We start from the raw sequence: 19,369 nt of genomic DNA, 5'->3' as shown, positions 1-19,369 counted from the left end.
CAAGGATAAGCCGGTGATGCAGCCAATGCTTACATCTCGCTGATTGATAACAGAGTGGTACAGCTGGTAGTCATGCTGCCCTGCACTTCCAGAGGCCTGGGTTCAATCTAAGCCTCCGCTTCTGTCTGTGTGGAGTTTGCACACTCCCGCTATGGCTGTGTGCATTTACCCCGGGTGCCTCAGTTTCCAGCCATACCCCAAAAGTGTGCAGGTTGGTTAGTTTAACAGATGACTATAAATTGTCCGTAGTGCATGGGTGAGTGCCAGATACTGGGGGAGTCGAAGAGATCGTGGGGAGAATGGGATTGGTGTAAATGTATGTTTGATGGTTGTCATGAACTCAAAGATCTCCAACTGTTCAGGGTATTTACAAAGACAGGTGTGTAAAAATGGCCCAACAGATCATTGGGGACCCGAGTCACCCCAACCACAAACTGTTCCAGCTGCTACCATCCGGGAAACGGTATCGCAGTAGAAAAGCCAGGACCAACAGGCTCTGAGACAGTTTCTTCCACCAGGCTATCAGACTGATTAACTCATGCTGACACAACTGTATTTCTATGTTATGTTGACTGTCCTGTTGTACATACTGTTTATTATAAATTACTGTAAATTGTACATTTAGACGGAGACATAACGTAAAGATTTTTACTCATGTATATGAAAGATGTAAGAAATGGTCAATTCAATTCACCTTCTCAGTGGTCATGAACTCTGTGCTCTATTACTCTGTGGACTCGGGACTTCTCTCCAGGACAACTCCTGGCAGGGTGTGCACACGTTGTACCTGCTGATAACAGAACTGGTCTTAGTTCTAATGCTCTACACTAACAGCCCGCAGGTCTCAATTATAAGATATTGGTTTATTATTGTCACTTGTACCAACACACAAGAAAAGCTTGCTTTGTGCCCTGTTCAAACCATTGCACCGTGCTTTGAGATCGAACAAGGTAAAGCAATGATGATGCAGAATAAAATGTAAAAGCTACAGGGAAAATGTAAGCAATAAAGGTGCAAGATCATTCCCAGATAGGTAAGGAGTTAGAGGCTATTTTATTGATGAGGAGGTATGTTGTTTGGTGAGATTTATGGTTCAACCAAGACCAGGAAAACCTTCACCAAGTTTGGGGTAATTTGCCTTCTCTCTCCCTGTCTATCCAACCCTGGGTCTACCACAACCATATCCCTGCTCCTCTCCCCTAGGGTCTTTCCTTCTCACCATCAATGCCAACAGCACACCCTCCCACATACCCCCCACCCCTCCCCTCCACCCCTGGTCCATTCTACCCCCCCCCCCCCCCGTCCAAGTCCTGTCCCTCCTGTCACCCTCTTCTGAAGTTTGCTGGCAGTGGATCCAATTGGGCCATTTTCTCCCGTGGTGCTGACCATTTCGCCCCACTTCATTCTTGCTTCACTGACTTGTACTTGTTCACTTTCAAAGTGCATAAAGAATTTGAGAATGACTTGCTTCTTTCTAGCTGTAAGCCTCCCGTGCGTTTTGCTAAATTTCCCATTTTGTCATTGCAACAGGGTTCGCAAGATCCTGAACCTGAGGTTGTTTGAAGATGAAAACGGGAAGCATTGGTGTAAGAGTGTGATGGATAAGCAGTTCGAGATCCTCTTTGTCAGTCAGTTCACACTCCAGTGCATCCTGAAGGGTAACAAGCCTGACTTCCACTTGGCAATGGGAGCTGAGCAGTCGGAGGCCTTCTACAGTGGTTTCTTGCAGCACGTCCGGAAGGCCTATAGGCCAGAGCTCATTAAAGGTAGGGGGAGCCATTGAGCCAGGCCTGCAGCCTACAGAGGGTGTGGTTAAAAGCATGGGTACAAGGTGGCTGATTAAAGTTGGGCGCTGTTACAAAGGCCTCAGGATGTTCTTCCCATTGAGGGGCTGCCTATTGAGAAAGGGCTTTAGCAACACTGGTCACCAGGAGTATCTGGAAATTCTCCTGGGATTGACCTGCAATAGAGAGTTTCTCTAGAATGGCCCCGCTGTGTGTCTGTACGTGCCCAACTCGTCCTTAAACCCTTCAGGCCACTGGCTGCCATTGGACTACGCTTGTGTGACATCATGCCTCCAGTTGTCCTGTGGGATTTCCTGATGGGCTGACTGGCAAAGTTCCCAGGCCCAAGGCCAATGTTCCTGAACGCATGGTGAAATTGCCCAGGTTTGGGATGAAGATTGCCCAAGAACTTCCCAAACGGGGCCTACTCTTTCCTCCTCTATTCAGCCATATTCCCTTCCCCTCTTCTTGGGTTCTTTCTAATCACACCCCCCCCCCCCTTTTCTTTTACCACTCTGCTTCGGGAGTATCAGGAGAGGAGAGTATTCCCCTCCTCAAAGCATCCTGTAAGAAAACAATGAGGTCACTCAGCTCTTCAAGTTTGCACCGCCATTCTTGGGTGATCAACCCCACATCTCGACGACTTCTCTGTGCTCTTTCCCCCCAGCTGTCAGTTCCCAGATCATTCAAAGAAATTATCCGTCTCAGTTTTAAACACCTGTGAAGATCTAGCCTGTACATTTCTCAGGAGTGGGGAGTACCAGAGACCCACCAGCCTCTGTGAGAAGAAATATCTGTGTACTTTGGTTTTCAATGATAGGTCTCCCACCCATCCCTGCATAATTATCTTGTAGCTATGTCCTTCTCGTGAGAGCATCTTAGCATTCACCCTGGCTTAACCTTAAGATCTTGTATGTTTTGAATTCGATTTCCCCCTCGTTCCTTGTGGATAACCTCAGACCAGTATTGATTGGATCTGAAGCTGTTGGATGGGTACTGGTCGGACCTGGAACCCGTGACCCAAGTAGGTGTGAGGAGCAGCTTTGATGGGTGCTGCGGTCACTCGGAAGGGAAAAGTTGACAGAGCCCCGAGGAAAGAGTTCAGGAATCCTCCATGCACTTCCTCCATTTCAAGCATGTCCTTCCTTAATACAGAGGGCAAATCCAGACATTACGCGTCAAGTTGTGGTACCACCCATGTAGGGAGATGTACAGCATGGAAACAGGCCCTTCGGCTTAAAAGGTCCATGCTGACTTAAGCTAATCTTATTTACCTGTGTTTTGCTAATATCCCTGTAAACCTCTCCTATCCCCGTACCTGTCGAAATGCCTTTTAAATGCTGTAATTGTAACCGCCTCAGCCTCCTCTGGTAGTTTATACCCACCATCCTCTGTGTGGTAAAACTTGCCCCTCGGTTCTCCTTTAAATCACTTCCCTCTCACCTTAAGCCCTCTAGTTTGAGACCTACCAAACCTGGGAAGAATGTCGACTGACTTGATCTAAGCCCCTCATGATCTTATACACCTCTGTAAGGTCATCCCTCGACCTCCATTGGTCCAGGGAAAATTGTCCCAGCCTACTCCAATTTCTCAGTACAACTAAGTTCATCCAGTACCAGGAATGTCCTTGTGAATTCTTTCTATATCCTCCGGGGTTGAATGACATGCTTCCTGTACTGTGTTGCCTCGAGCTGCTCATGATGCTCCCAATGCAACCTCACCAATATATCGTGCATCCTGTGACATGGTATCAAGACTTCCCTCTTTCATACCCCTTCGGAATAAAGGTAACATTCTGTTACGCCTCTCAATTGCTTGTGTACTGGCCATTTGAGTTTCCTGTCGTACAACTCCCACATCCCTTTTGTACCACAACATTATGCTGCGTATATAGTCTAATAGACCATTTAGATCCGGTTTGGGTCAGCTGTATATTCTGACGGAGTTGAGTTGGGTGTCTGTGTTCTGTGCACTTTATCCACGTCAGGGGAATGTATCCTGTGTCATTGATTAGGCTTCCATCCCCACACAGGTTAATTGTGCATATGAGATTGTTGTTAGGATGGTCAGACATAGAAAGATTAGTTTGTCCTCAGGTTCCAGTTGAGTTTAGATTGACCATGGTTCAGAGATTCAAAGCACATTTATTATCAAAGTATGTAGACAGTATACAACCCTGAGATTCATTTTCCTCACAGACAGCCCTGAAACAAACACCACGAAACCCATTCAACAAGACATCAAACAGCCAACGCGTAAAAGAAAAAGTCACGCAAACGACAAAAAAAACGAGTGAAAAGCACCACAGTCTAGGAATGTTCAGTTTAGTTCGGTTCAATTTAGCACTGTGCTCGTTGACTGCAGGCCGTAGATCCACTCTGACCCGGTCAAAATCACACAAAATAGCAATTTGAAAAAAAGAGGAGTAACCAGGTTGGGTCAAATTTTAATTTTGTGCACAAGGAGACCTTTATTTACCAAAGGAGACCATTCAGAGATGGGGTGGCAGAGGGGAAGAAGGTATTTTTAAAATGCTGAGTGTGGCTTTTCAGTGGAGAGGATGTTTCCAATAGTGGGAGAGTCCAGGACCGGGGGGCAGAGCCTCAGAATGGAAGGGCATCCTTTGAGAACTGAGATGAAGAGGAATCTCTTTAGTCAGAGAGTGGTGAATCTGTGGAACTCATTACCATGGTTGGCTGTAGAGGCCAAGTCATTCGTGTTTTTAAATTGGAGGTTGATAGTAGGGGTGGTTAGTAAGAGTCTCAAATATTACGGGGAGAAGGCAGGTGCCTGAGGTTTAAAGGGATAATAAATCAGCCATGCGTGATTGGCAAAGCAGAGTTGATGGCCTAATTCTGCTCCTTTATCATATGGTCTAATGGTCAATTTGGAAACCCGGTTCAAACCCAGTGAATGACAGGTCCTGGCCATGTGGGAGCACAAGCACTTGGCCTTTGAAAACAGAATTTATTGCTGCTTTTAGAGCACCACTGACAGCAGACTGGGAACAAATCGTCCACCTGTGGGTTCAGCCTGCTGGCTTGGAGTCCATGGAAAACTGGAAGGTGCAGTTTTAATCTATTGCATCCTTTTCAGAATCGGGTTTATCATCACTGACCTATCTCTTTAGATTTGTTGTTTTGCAGCAGTTCAGAGCAAGAGAAAAGTTACAGAATAAATTGATAGTGCAAAAGATGAGGTAGTGTTCGTGGGCTCATTGATCATTCAGAAATCTGATAGCTTAGGGGAAGAAGCTGTCCTTAAGGTAGAAGCCAGAGGGTGGTGTTCGAAGGGCTTTCTTTGAGCTGGAGGTCTGTGATTAGTGGTGTTCTGCACAGATCTGTATTGGGTTCTCTACTGTTCGTGATGGTTCAGTATACAGGTGTCCCCCGCTTTTCGAACGTTCGCTTTACGAAACCTCACTGTTACGAAAGACCTACATTAGTACCCTGTTTTCACTTTCAGAAGGTGTTTTCACTGTTACGAAGAAAGGCAGCACACGATAAAAAATTGGTGCACGATAAAAGGCAGCGCGCGCCCCGAGCAGCCGCTCTCCCCCGGATTCGGAACGGCATTGCTTTAACACGTTGCATTGAGCAGCCGTTAGCAAGATGAGTTCTAAGGTGTTGGAAAAGCCTGAAAGAGTAAGGGTGTTACACTTAGCGTAAAACTAGACATAATTAAGCGTTTCGATCGTGGTGAACGAAGCAAGGACAAAGTGAGTTTGGCTTGTGGAAGTTGACGAAGATGATGTTGAAGAGGTTTTGGCATCCCTTGACCAAGAACTGATAGATGAAGAGCTGATGCAATTGGAAGAGGAAAGGATAACAATTGAAACCGAATGCAGAAAGTGAAGCAACTGCGTGAGATTTTCGCTGCAGTGATGAAGTACGACTTTCATTTTGAAAGGGTACGTAGGTTTAGGGGATATTTGCAGGATGGTTTGAGTGCTTACAAACAACTGTATGATAGAAAAATGCACGAGGCTCAGCAGTCAAGCAAGCCTTCCACATCAGCCACAGCAGACGACAAACCTTGACCTTCGACATCGAGGCAGGCAGTCATAGGTGAAAATGAGCTGCCTGCTCTGATCAACGATGAGATGACACTCCCGTGTCCCACCACCCCAACACCCGGGCCCCGGACGGATACTGTACCGATTCGCGAAGAATGCAGCGGTAGCCGGGAGGCACACAGCACATCTTTAAGAAAAAAGCTGAAATAAACATGCTAATTAATTAGGTGCTGCCTAGCATCAGAAGCGATGCAATCGGCAATCGCCTCTGATCTGCGCCGACATTTACGTGCCGGGCAGCACTTAATTAATTAGCATGTTTATTTCGGCTTTTTTCTTAAAGATGTGCTGGGTGCCTCCTGGCTACTGCTGCATTCTTCGCGGCAATGTATCAGGTCGGCGGCCCGGAGGGTTGGGGCTACTGCACCACCCAGCCTGCGACGACTCAGTCTAACACACCATCATCAGTGTGCTCGGCGCTGTCCCAATTCCAGTAAGTGATACTACACTGTACACACATTATTTCTACTGTATATAGGCTGTGTATTTTTACGTGTTATTTGGTAGATTTGGCAGCTTCATAGTTTAAAGGTTACTGGAGAGCGTGTCTATGCCAACAGTGCTTGTGTGAGATTTTCGCTACGGAGATCTGTGCAGGCAATCGTTGTAGAGAAGTATTTCTACTTTATATAGGCTGTGTATTTATCATATCATTCCTGCTTTTACTATATGTTACTGTTATTTCAGGTTTTATGTGTTATTTGGCATGATTTGGTAGGTTATTTTTGGGTCTGCGAACGCTCATGAAGTTTTCCCATATAAATGAATGGTAATTGTTTCTTCGCTTTACGACATTTCAGCTTACGAACCGTTTCATAGGAACGCTGTACCTTCGGATGGTGGGGGAAACATGTATAAATGACCTGGATGAAAATGTATATTGGTGGGTTAGTTTATTTGCAGATGATACAAAGATTGGAGGTGTTGTGGATGGCATAACAGATTGGCAAAGAATACAATGGGATATTCAGTTGCAAGAAAAAGTTTGTGACCTCTTTGCAATTACCTGGTTTTCTGCATTAATTACTCATAAAATGTGGACTGATCTTCATCTAAGTCACAATAATAGACAAACACAATCTAAACACAAAAAATACTGAGTTCACCATTTGAACAATCCAGTCTAGGTTCAAAAACTCTAGGATAATGCCTTCTACAAAATCAATTTAGAGTCAAGTGTTCCAGTCAATGAGCTGAGATTGGAGGTGTGGGTTATAGAGGTGCCCTGCCTTATTAAAAAAAGACACACAAAGTCAGATTACTGATACAGCCTGCTCTTCTTAAGAAAGATTTGTTTGTGTGCACAATGCCTCGATCAAAACAACTTTCAGAGAACTTTAGAAGAAGAATTGTAGAGATGCATGAGGCTGGAAAAGGCTGCAGAAACATTTCTAAAGTCCAGAGTAAGAGAAGTTATCTATAAATGGAGAAAAGTCAGTACTATTGCTACTTTCTCTAGGAGTGGACAAACTGCAAAGATTACACTAAGAGCACCATGTACAAAGCTGAAAGAGGTGAAAAAGAACCCAAGGGTAACAGCAAAAGACCTGCAGAAATCTCTAGAACTTGATGAAGTCTCTGTTCATGTGTCCACTATAAGAAAAACACTGAACAAGAATGGTGTTCATGGAAGGACACCACAGAGGAAACCACTGCTCTCCAAAAAGACATTGTTGCATGTCTCAAGTTTGCAAAAGACCATCTGGATGTTCCACAATGCTTCTGGGATATTGTTCTGTGGACCGATGAGACAAAAGTTGAACTTTTTGGCAGAAATGCACATTGCTGTGTTTGGAGGAAAAAGGGCACTGTACACCAACACCAAAACCTCGTCCCAACGGTGAAGCATGGTGGGAGGAGCACAGTGGCGGCGCCAGAGATTTTTTCTTGCTGGTGCTACGGAGGGGCAAAATGATTCAGTGATGGTGCTGAGGGATGCACTGTGTGGTAATATGTATTCGCAAGGCCAGACGTGAGGCGTTAAAAAGTCAGTTTCAAGCATTATGTGCCTACTATAAATGCCTCTGTTGATTCACAAGCAACAGCAATTGATAGATCTAAAATAGAAGTGAACTGTTACAGTGTCAACGGCATCGGAGACAACCTGGGCTACATGGAGCATCAACAAAAAAACAAATCAGAGCATCCGAGCAACAGCGGACAACGTGAATCATGCACCAATCCCGCAATCAGCGTCAAATGCGTGCTTTTGAACTGAAAAACACAACACGAACCCACTGCTATTTGCATTACATAGACAGCAATGCCAAAAGATACACCGTTATTAAAGTCAAATAAGGCAAACAACAGATGCAAGGCTTTACCAGGAGTTGGACAAATCGTACTCTGACCATGCAATACCTCAATTAATTCGGCTATTGAATTTAAACAAAAATCAACAGAATCACCGCTTGGAAGTCTAAGCAAAACCAGTAGGCTTAATAGCAGTAAATGTAATATTTTAGGATTTGCAAGAAACATAAGGACTATGGGGTATCTACCACAAAATAATAACAATAATTAGCATTAGTCTTGGCCCAAATTTTTAAAAAATCAACTGCACTCACCATTGATGTTTTCAGAGAAGCACAATCCGTCTGTTGTTGTGGTTGGTGGCGAAAGCATCAATGATTTTCTGGATGTCAAGTGCTTTGGTCCTCCGGCTGTTTATGGCCAACAGGGCCAAATTGTTGTTCTGAGCATCGCTGCTGCTACTCCTTAGGTAGTTTTTGACGCCTCTGAGGCAAGAGAAACTCCGTTCGCATGAGGCAGATGTAACAGGCAGAGTCAGTGATATGCAGATTAGTTTGTATAAATCTATAAATGCATTACAGTAGGGTCTCATTAGAGCTAGAAATTCCACTGTGTCATTCACTGTCCTTGCTTTTGTTTTGTTTCCGGCAGACTCCGAACCTGATGTAGCTCTGCAGTCAGGTTCACTTCAGTCACTCCATAGTATTGGGCCATTGGCCAAAGACAATTCTTGTCTCGGAAGAACTTGTGTTTGGGACTCAATGCTGAGACTCCAGTCAGAACACTCCCAGTCTCAACTGAGAACCTGTCTTTTCATTTCAGTCAGAAGTCTGTCTGTAACCGGATAGAAACAGTGGTTGCAAAGGTCATCAGAGGATGTGACGGGTGTGCGTTCAGTTTGGGCCTCAATAACAAAATCATGTAGGCGGTGGGGTGGCTGGGCCTGTCTCCTTTCATGTGGTCTGCTCTGTATATCGGTCTTGACACACAGGTCCCTAGCTCTTGTCTGAATTTCACTCCATGACTCCTCTCCCCGTTTTGCTGAGAGTGCATCGATAACAGACTGACCCAAGTCCACAGCGGATGAAATTTCCAAACTGGGAGATTGTAGCTGGTCTGACATGAACTTGGTGACTCGGAATAAATCCTCAAACAGAGTGAGAAGTAAAGCAAACTGCTCGTCAATCAGTCCATTTACAGAGCTAGCCTCCGTTTTCCTCCATGCATTTGGTTGACCCATAATATCCTGTAGTGTAGCTAGAATGGCAGGGAGTGACTTCCTTATAGCCCACAAAGCTGTATACTGCCATACCCAGCGTGTATCTGACAATTTCTTCAACTCTATGGGCTGTGCAGTTGATTCCAGTTCTTTCTGTTTCTTCATGAAAAGATCGTGGGCAACAGAGTTTGAAAAGACGTTGTAAAGCAGCTGCACAGTTCCAAAAAACTCACCTGTCCGCTTGTTGCACATTGCTCACAACATCCACTAAAACAAGGTTAAGTCTGTGAGCATGGCAGTGTATATATAATGCCTGCGGGACCTCTTTCCTGAACTTCTCTTGAACCCCATTATTGCACCCGGACATCACTGCCGCCCCGTCATAACACTGGCTTATACACGCGTTCTTATCAATAACACACTGGGCGAGTGTCTGTTCAATGCTTTTAAGAAGCCACTCTGCGTCCAACCCTTCTGCTGGAGTGAAGTGCAAGAATTCTTCAAGCACTGTTTCGTTATTCAAATACCGCACCACCACTGATATTTGCGCCTTTTTACTCAGGTCTTTACTTTCATCCACCATGATGGGAAAATATCCAGCCTCCTTGATTTCTGCACTTATTTGACGTCTGACCATATCTGCCATAATACCCATGATTTCATTTTGGATATTGTGATGGGTGTTTTTTGCATTTCCAGGATGGTCCTCTATTTTTTTTAGCTACAGTCTTATCAAACTGCCCAATTGCACTGAGCAAATCAACAAGGTTTCCCCTATTGCCAGATCCATCATCCTCCCGATGTCCTTGCTGGGCAACGCCTTGGCACGCAGTATAGCGTAGAGACTCAACCACTGCTCTCATATACTCACGATTTTCTTGGACAATCTTTGCATGTCCTTTGTCAAGCATATATCTCAATCTTGAACTGTCTTGTTTTCTCAATCTGAATTCGGCCCATGCCTCCATCGCAAACTTATGAGCTGCACTTACATGGTGGGTTTTGAAAGCTGTTGTAGCTTTCCACCAGCTGTTGTAGCTTTCCACCAGTTGACAGTGAAGGTAGACTCAGAATGGAACCTATATCCTCCACACAGGAAATGCCTGCATGCGAAGCAGAATGTAGCATCTTTTGTGATTGAATATTCCAGCCAGGAGTACAGGTGAAACCAGCCACGAATACTCCTTTACTGATTGCCAAACTGTTGCGAAGGGTACTTTTTCAATGCTGGCCGACAGGGTCCTTCCTCAAGCTGCTGGCTAACATCGCTAACAGTAGCGGCTTCATCCACGTTCTCTTCCGAATCCCGCTCCATTTCTTGTTCCTCTACTTTGCCCTCACACTCCTTCGATGAACTGCTATCGTCCTCATCCCCACTTACTTTCTGCATGTCACTTTCAATTAAGACATGCTCAGGCTGAGACACCACTGATTCCTTGGATGAGGTCGTTTTCTGACTAAATATCGATCTAGTTTTCACGCCTGCCAAAATAATGCATGTACCAGGCCCACGCTCGCTTGTAAAGCACTGTGTGTGTGTGTGTCATCCGTTAGTCTCGCGAGACCACGGATCTGCGCCTGGATGTATACTATCAATCTCTCGCGTGATCCCACCTTAGGTGATCTTAGATCAGCTTAACTGATCTGAGGACAGCAACGGCAAGACATTGACAATGAACGAATAAGCAGAAGTGTAGAGTGGATCTGACAGAGTTTATAACTTTATTGCTGCGTGGGTGCTATGGTAATTGGGGGCGCTGTTTCACTAGATCAACTGGAGAAACAAGCTATATTCAGAACTATACAGAGAAGGCAAAGCAGCTGCAGTTGATTTCTTGGTGGTGCTATGGTGAGGCTATTGCAATTTCTGCTGGGGCTATAGCCCCAGTTAGCACCACCTTAGTGCTGCCCCTGAAGGAGCATCATAAGCTGCCTCAGGGCCTGGACAGCTTGCAATTGTTGAGGGAACAATTAATTCAAAAATGTATCAAGAAATTTTAGAGAGAATGTCAGGGTAGCGGTTTATCACCTGAAGCTTAATAGAATTTTTAGATTTTAGATTATGAGAACACTCAGTCCTCTTTTATTGTCATTTAGAAATGCATACATGCATTAAGAAATGATACAATGTTTCTTCGGAGTGATATCACAGAAAACAGTACAGACTAACACTGACAGAACCACATAATTATAACATACAGTTACAGCAGTGCAAAGCAATACCATAATTTGATGAAGGACAGACCATAGGCCCAGTTAAAAAAATAGTCTCAAAGTCCCGAGTCGATCGACTCCCGAGTCCCCGATAGCAGGCGGCAAACGGGAGAAACTCCCTGTCATAAGTTTCCAGGCACCGTCAACTTGCCGATACCTTGGAAGCAACCGACCCCAGCTGACACTGAGTCCATCTGTCCGAAAACTTCGAGCTTCCGACCAGCCTCTCCGATACAGCCTCCCGAGTGCCATCCTCTGCCAAGCGCCTTTGACCTCTCCCCGGACACTGAAACACGCAAAGCAGAGGATTTCGAGGCCTTCAGCTCCAGAGATTCCGGTTATCACACAGCAGCAGCGGTAGCAAAGCAGACATTTCAGAAGTTTTCCAGATGTTCCGCTGTGCTCTCACGTCTGTCTCCATCAAGTCAGGATTGTGCATGGTCCCCTATTTGACAGATAACAGACATCATCACCGAAGTGGCTGCGCGCGCTGTTGTCGCGCTGCCATCTTCTCCCCCTTCCCGGGAGGAATTTGGATGATGCAACAAGATAATGGTTGGCAACACAAGTAAATCAACAACAGAAAGGGAAAAAAAAATTGTGTTTTGGAATGGCCAAGTCAGAGTCCAGACCTTAACCCAAATGAGATGCTGTGGCTTGATTTGAAGAGGGCTGTACATGCAAAGTATCCAAAATATTGATGAACTGAAACAGTTTTGTATGGAGGAATGGTCTAAAATTCGTCATCACAGTTGTGCAAGTCTGTTCAGCAGCTATAGGAAATGTTTGGTGTAGGTTATTGCTGCTGAAAGAGATTCCACCAGTTATTAAATACAAGGGTTCACGTGCTTTTTCCAGCCTGGACTGTGAATGATTAAACAATGTGCTCAATAAAGACATGAAAAGTACAATTGTTTGTGTGTTATTAATTTAGGCAGATTGTGTTTGTCTATTATTGTGACTTAGATGAAGATCAGACCATATTTTATGAGTAATTAATGCAGAAAACCAGGTAATTGCAAAGGGTTCACAGCCTTTTCTTGCAGCTGTATATCAGTTGTAGATACGGGCAGAGAAATGACAGATAGAGTTTAACCTGGCCAAATGTGAAGTGTTGTACCTTGGTAGGTCAAATGTAAAGAGACAGGACACTGTTAATGGCAAGACGCTTAACAGTGTTGATGAGCAGAAGGCTGTTGGAGTCCAAGTTCATAATTCACTGAAAGTAGTTATACAGGTTGATCGGATGGTTAAGAAGACATTTGGCGTGCTTGCCTATATTAGTGGAGACCCTGAGTTTGAAAACCAGGAAGTTATATTGCAGCTTTGTAAAACTCTAGTTAGGCCTCATCTAGAGTATTGCATGCAGTTCTGGTCACCCCATTATCGGAAGGATTTCAAAGCTCTGAAAACCTGTGCCAACCAACTGGCGGGAGTGTTCAGGGCCACTGCTGCAGTCAGAGCTCCCAGCTGCTTCAAAAGGGCGACAATCATACCAATGCCCAAGAAGAGCAGGGTAAGCTACCTCAATGACCATCACCCAGTGGCATTCACATCTTCTGTGATAAAGTGCCTCGAGAATAAACTCCTGCCTAAGCAAGACCTTGGGCCCACTGCAATATGCCTATTGCTACAATAGGTCTACAGTGGGTGCAATCTCATGACTGTCCACTCAGTCTTGGATCATAGTAATAGAGTTATAGAGAAGTACAGCACAGAAACGGGCCCTTTGGCACATCTAGTCCATACCAAAACTATTTAAACTGTCTACTTCCAATAGCCTGCACTGGGACCATAGCCCTCCATATCCCTACTAGCCATGTACCTGTCCACACTTCTCTTAAATGTTGAAATTGAACTCACTAATACCCATGTCAAGCTGCTGTTTATTGATTACAGCTCAGCGTTCAACACAATCAAACCCTCAGTTCAATCAACAAGCTCCAAAACCTGAGCCTCTGTATGTTCCTCTGCAACTGGATCCTTGACCTCCTCACCGGAGACCACAATCTGTGCAGATCAGAAATAACATCTCCTCCTCACTGACAATCAACACTGGCTTACCTCAAGGACATGTGCTTAGCCCAATTCTTTTTACTCTATCTACATCCATGACTGTGTGACTTGGCCAAAGACACAACTATTGTTGACAGAATTTCAGATGGTGATGAGGATTCAGATTGATCAGCTGGCTGAGTGGTGTTGCTGCAACAACCTTGCACTAAATGTCAGTAAGACCAAGGAACTGATTATGAATATCAAGAAGGGGAAATCAAGGGAACAGACAGCCGTCCTCATCGAGGGATCAGCAGAGGAATGGGCGAACAGTTTCAAGATGGGGTGGCACAGTGGCGTAGCGGTTAGTACAACACTTTACAGTACAGGCGATCCGGGTTCAGTTCTCGACGCTGCCTATAAGGAGTTTGTACGTTCTCCCTGTGATCACGTGTGCTTCCTGTGCAGTTTCCTCGCACGGTCCAAAGATGAACCGGTGGGTAGGTTAATTGATCATTGTAAATTGTCCCATAAACCGGTGGGTTGCTGTGTGACGTGGCTCGAAGGGCCGGAAGGTGCTACTCCATGCTGTATCTCAGTCAATTGATTAATCTAAGTTCCTGGGCATCAATGTCTCTGAAACTCTAACCTGTGCCCAACCTATTGATGCAATTACAAAGACAGTGACTATATTTCATTAAGAGTTTGAGAAGACTTGGTATGTCACCAAAGATGTGCAAATGTGCTGTGGAGAGCATTCTAACTGGTTGCATCACTGACTGGTTTGGAGGGGCTGCTGCACAGGATCGGGGGAAAAAAGCTGCAGAAAGTTGTAAACACGGCCAGCTCCATCACGGGCATGAAACTCCCCAGCATCCAGGCTATCTTCAAAAGGTGATGCAAGGAAAGGTGGCATCCATCATTCAGGACCCCCATCGCCCAAGACATGGTCTCTTCACATTGCTATTATCGAAGAGGACAGGATCCTGAAGACACACACACTTAATGATTCAGGAATAGCTTCTTCCCTTCTGCCATCTGATTTCTGATTGGACAATGAACCCATGAACACTGCCTCACTTTTTTCTCTTTATTTTTGTACTACCTAATTCTTAATAATACGTTGTAATTTCTCGGTTTTTATTATTATCTTTTACAATGTACTGCTGCAGCAAAACAACAAATTTCATGACATATGCCAGAGATATTAAACGTGATTCTGATGCTGAGGCTTCAGAGAGGGCGCAGAAGAGGTTTACCAGGATGCTGCCTCGTTTAGAGGGCATGTGCTGTACGGAGAGGTTGGACAAACCTGGGTTGTTTTCTCTGGAGCAGTGGAGGCTGAGGGGAGATCAGATAGAGGTTTAGAAGATTGAGAGGCAGAGAGAGCAGGCAGACAGGAGGAAATCTGCAGATGCTGGAATTTCAAGCAACACACGTAAAAGTTGCTGGTGAACGCAGCAGGCCAGGCAGCATCTATAGGAAGAGATTCGTATGTGTGTTGCAGACAGACACTATCTTTTTCCCAGATTTGAAATGTCTGATAGCAGAGGGCATGCATTTTAGATGAGAGGGAGTAATTTTCAGTAAGATGTGAGAGACAGATACATTAGGGACTTTAAAGAGACGTTTAGATAGGCATGTAAATGTGAGGAAAATGAGGGGTATGGAGATTGTGTAGGTATAAGGGATTAGTTGGCCAACTGGTTTCTAACTTACTTGGTTCCGTACAACATTGTGGGCCGAACGGCCTCTTCCTTTGCTGTACAGAAAAACAATTGTTGAGTGTGTGTTTTCAGGCTCCTGTACCTCCTCTCTGGTAAAGAACACATGCTGCTGAGGATCTTTATGGACTTCGTCTTGTTGAGGCAGCGCCTCCTGAAGATGCCCCTGATGCTCGGGAAGGATTGTGCGTTCGGCTCAGCTAGCAGAGTCCACAGCCCTCTGCAGCCTGTCGCGATTCTGGGCATTGGAGCCTCCGTACCAGGCTGCCATGGAACCAGTCAGAATGCGCTCTGCCATACATCTGTAGAAATTTGCTGGAGCTTTTGGTGACACACCAAATCACCTCAAACTCCTGATGAAGTAGAGCCACTGATGTGCCTTTTTCATGATTGCATTAAAAATGCTGGGCCCAGGATGGATTTTTAGAGATGTTGCTCACCCTTTTCACCTTTGACCCTCTCCTCTCAGAGTGGTCATGCTCTCAGTAAAAACACGACACATGGTATAGAGACACATTTTTCAGGGAACTGGCTGTTTCTCTACATGTATCTTCTTTGTCTCATACATACAGGGGAGCAAGAGGGGCTCCTGTGGACTCCAGCTTTGGAGCTGAGATTTCACACGTCCCAGAAATCTGCATGAGAATGAAATACCAAGTACTGCTGCAGTACAGAGGGCATTCTGAGCAAATTATCCTGACCTGGGTGAAGTATTGAACTGGGTGTGCACACTCTGGAAGTACTGTACACCCAGACTGATTTGAAATGTCCGCCAAAGGTTGGATTTAGTGTCCTGGGTTGTGCAATGTGGGAGTGAAGTCAACAAGCTGATGGCACCTTCTATTTTGTGGAACATTTGCAATGGGAGTCCTACACTGTCTCGTCTTTGGACCATCCTCTGGGGAAGGCGAAGCAGCCTGCGTGTCCTCACCGAAACCTGACATGGGGCAGTGGCAGGGAAGAAGAGTCCTTCAATGTCAAACTTCAGCAATTTCCACAGTTGGACACAGAATCGACACAATTGCAGGGTCCGGTTTCATTCCTGATGAATGTTGCAAACGGTTTGAATTTGGCACTGATGTCTTGTGATGTTATTTGATTGTCCTGGAGATTGCCGCTTCATTGTTCCTGGGCAGCTTGGCTTTGCTGCATAGCTCTTGTTCTCTGTTATCATCGGCATCTTAACTTGTGGTCAGGAAGGCTGTGCTCCTGGGACTTGTTGCCCATTTAAAAAGGCATGCAAAATAGCTTTCATCCTAGTGGAATCTTTTCTTATATCAGCCTTCATGAATAATAAATAATAGGCCTGCAGTGCAGTCCCTCAAGTCTGAAGCACAGATGAAAACTTATTACATATTTTTCAATTTGCTCTATTTCTGTCAGTTTAGAAGTGCACAGGCTGTATTCTGACTGTAGTGGAAAAGTGTTTCTTGTAGATTAATTGAATGGAAAGTCGAAAACAGATCTTTTTAGATCGTATTTTGAAGATCTTTTAGTTTTATTTTAGGTCTTCAGTTGCAGTGTGATCACACTTTAAAAGGTTGCAGTGTTGGATTTTGGGCTGAGGGACTCGTTGTGGCCTCTGTCTCATCATAATGTGCAGAACACTCCTATCTGTTGGTGCAGTGCAGGTGCAGCATATTTTGTAATTTAGATAAGTTCTTTCCACTCAAAATTCCCTCAGTTTGTTAGCTGAAACTCCTGGGGTTCTTGAATTCTGATTCGGAGATTGAGCATCCTTGAAAAACTGGTTGTCAGTATTGCAGTCAGATGATGATGATGGCTGGTTCTTCGCTTGCGAAGATCAGGAGGATGGATTGCCCCCTTCTCCATCACTTTAGGACTTTTCTTCTTGCCTGCGCTGCGTACTTTAATAGTGAGGATTGGTGTGTGCGGACCAATTCCACTCTTTAGGCCAGGGGATGTTCCACAATGGCACCGCGAGCTGCGACGACTGCCGTGACAGCAAGGCTGTAGGTTGAGTATTGGAGAGCTCCTCCTTCTAGACAGACTGCCTGGCAAGGCTAACAAGTCCCAATCTACCTGGGCTTTGAATACGAGTTGTCCTTCTCCTAGGCTGGCTGCCAACCAAGGCTGATGAGTCCTTCCTGCCTGCCTGCCCGCCTGCCCAGTTAGAACAGGGACGTCAAGTGAAGGCGTTGCTATGGGCACAGTAGTTTAGTAGAGGCCATATGCAAGTGACTTCCTGCATGGCAAACCAAACAGTGGTCTTGAGGCGATCAGTACACCTGGAAAGGAGAGGCTAGGGAAGACGCTTCACCTTTAAGTGAGTAGGACGTCCAGCCCAGGACTCACCCGTCCCTTGAAGTCAAATAGTTTCTAATCAAAAGTGTTATTTTGAATTAGTGTATTGTTAAAAATTATTTCTCCTCTTACTCTCAATCCCAACCATTGACTGGAGTCTTGAGGCCCTTGAGAAACTTGACAATAGAAACTTCCCATTTCACTTCACCTTTTTTTTTTTGCACAATTTGTTGTCTGTTACACATTGGTTGCTTGTTAGTCTTTATTTCTGTATAATTTTTCACAAATGCTATTTCCTGTAAATGCCTGCACGAAAACGAATATCAAGCTTCAAAGCTCAAAGTAAATTTATTTTCAGAGTGTATCCATGTCACCATATGCAGCCCTGAGATTAATTTTCTTGTGGGTATTCACAGAAAATACAAAGAAACATAAGATGGACAAGCAACCAATGTGCAAAGGACAACAAATTGTGCAAATACCAAAGGAAAAAAGGGATTAATAAAAAGATAAGCAATAAATATTGGGAACATGATACAGAGTGCTTGAAAGTGAGTCCATAGGTTGTGGGAACAGTTCAGGGTTGGGATGAGTGAAGTTATCTCTTCTGGTTCAAGAACCTGATGGTTGAGGGGCAAGACCTGTTCCTGAGCCTGATGGTGTGGGTCCATAGGCTCCTGTAGCTCCTTTCTAATGGCAGCAGTCAGAAGAGAATGACCTGGATCTTGTGGGTCCCTGATAATGGATGCTGCTTTCCTGTGACAGCACCCCATATAGATGCGCCCAGTGGCGGGGAGGGCTTCACTTGTGTTGGACTGGGCTGTAACTACTATTTTTTAGTCCTTACTCTTAATAATTTCTCCTTTGGCTCCTCCCACTTCCTCCAAACTAAAAGTGTAGCTATGGGCACCCGTATGGGTCCTAGCTATGCCTGCCTTTTTGTTGGCTTTGTGGAACAATCTATGTTCCGTGCCTATTCTGGTATCTGTCCCCCACTTTTTCTTCGCTACATCGACGACTGCATTGGCGCTGCTTCCTTCACGCATGCTGAGCTCGTTGACTTTATTAACTTTGCCTTCAACTTTCACCCTCCTCTCAAGTTTACCTGGTCCATTTCCGACACCTCCCTCCCCTTTCTAGATCTTTCTGTCTCTATCTCTGGAGACAGCTTATCTACTGACGTCTACAATAAGCCTACTGACTGTCACAGCTATCTGGACTATTCCTCTTCTCACCCTGTCTCTTGCAAAAATGCCATCCCCTTCTCGCAATTCCTCTGTCTCCGCCGCATCTGCTCTCAGGATGAGGCTTTTCATTCCAGGACGAAGGAGATGTCCTCCTTTTTTAAAGAAAGGGGCTTCCCTTCCTCCACCATCAACTCTGCTGTCAAACGCATCTCCCCCATTTCACGCATATCTGCTCTCACTCCATCTTCCCGCCACCCACTAGGAATAAGGTTCCCCTGGTCCTCGCCTACCACCCCACCAGCCTCCGGGTCCAACATATTATTCTCTGTAACTTCCGCCACCTGCAACGGGATCCCATCACTAAGCACATCTTTCCCTCCCCCCCCCCCCCGCTTTCCGCAGGGATGGCTCCCTACGCGACTCCCTTGTCCATTCGTCCCCCCATCCCTCCCCACTGATCTCCCTCCTGGCACTTACCCTTGTAAGCGGAACAAGTGCTACACATGCCCTTACACTTCCTCCCTTACCACCATTCAGGGCCCCAGACAGTCCTTCCAGGTGAGGCGACACTTCACCTGTGAGTCGGCTGGGGTGATATACTGCGTCCGGTGCTCCCGATGTGGCCTTCCATATATTGGCGAGACCCAACGCAG

At 45.3% G+C, this 19,369-nt stretch overlaps 1 protein-coding gene across 2 annotated transcripts in view; it reads left to right on the top strand.

Annotated features, from left to right (window-relative positions):
- dtd1 (D-aminoacyl-tRNA deacylase 1) overlaps positions 1-19,369 on the top strand; it is a 174,566-nt gene that overhangs the window by 16,950 nt on the left and 138,247 nt on the right. For both annotated transcript variants that reach the window (XM_072265590.1, XM_072265592.1), the window contains exon 3: positions 1,531-1,766. In XM_072265590.1, coding sequence (XP_072121691.1) covers positions 1,531-1,766 — 236 coding nt within the window. The remainder of the gene's footprint in view (positions 1-1,530; positions 1,767-19,369) is intronic.

The sequence above is a fragment of the Mobula birostris genome, chromosome 8 (genome assembly GCF_030028105.1).
Source record: "Mobula birostris isolate sMobBir1 chromosome 8, sMobBir1.hap1, whole genome shotgun sequence".
In the NCBI taxonomy this organism is placed as follows: domain Eukaryota; kingdom Metazoa; phylum Chordata; class Chondrichthyes; order Myliobatiformes; family Myliobatidae; genus Mobula; species Mobula birostris.
Note: the sequence above shows the minus strand (reverse complement) of the source record. Positions and strands in the feature narration are given on the sequence as shown.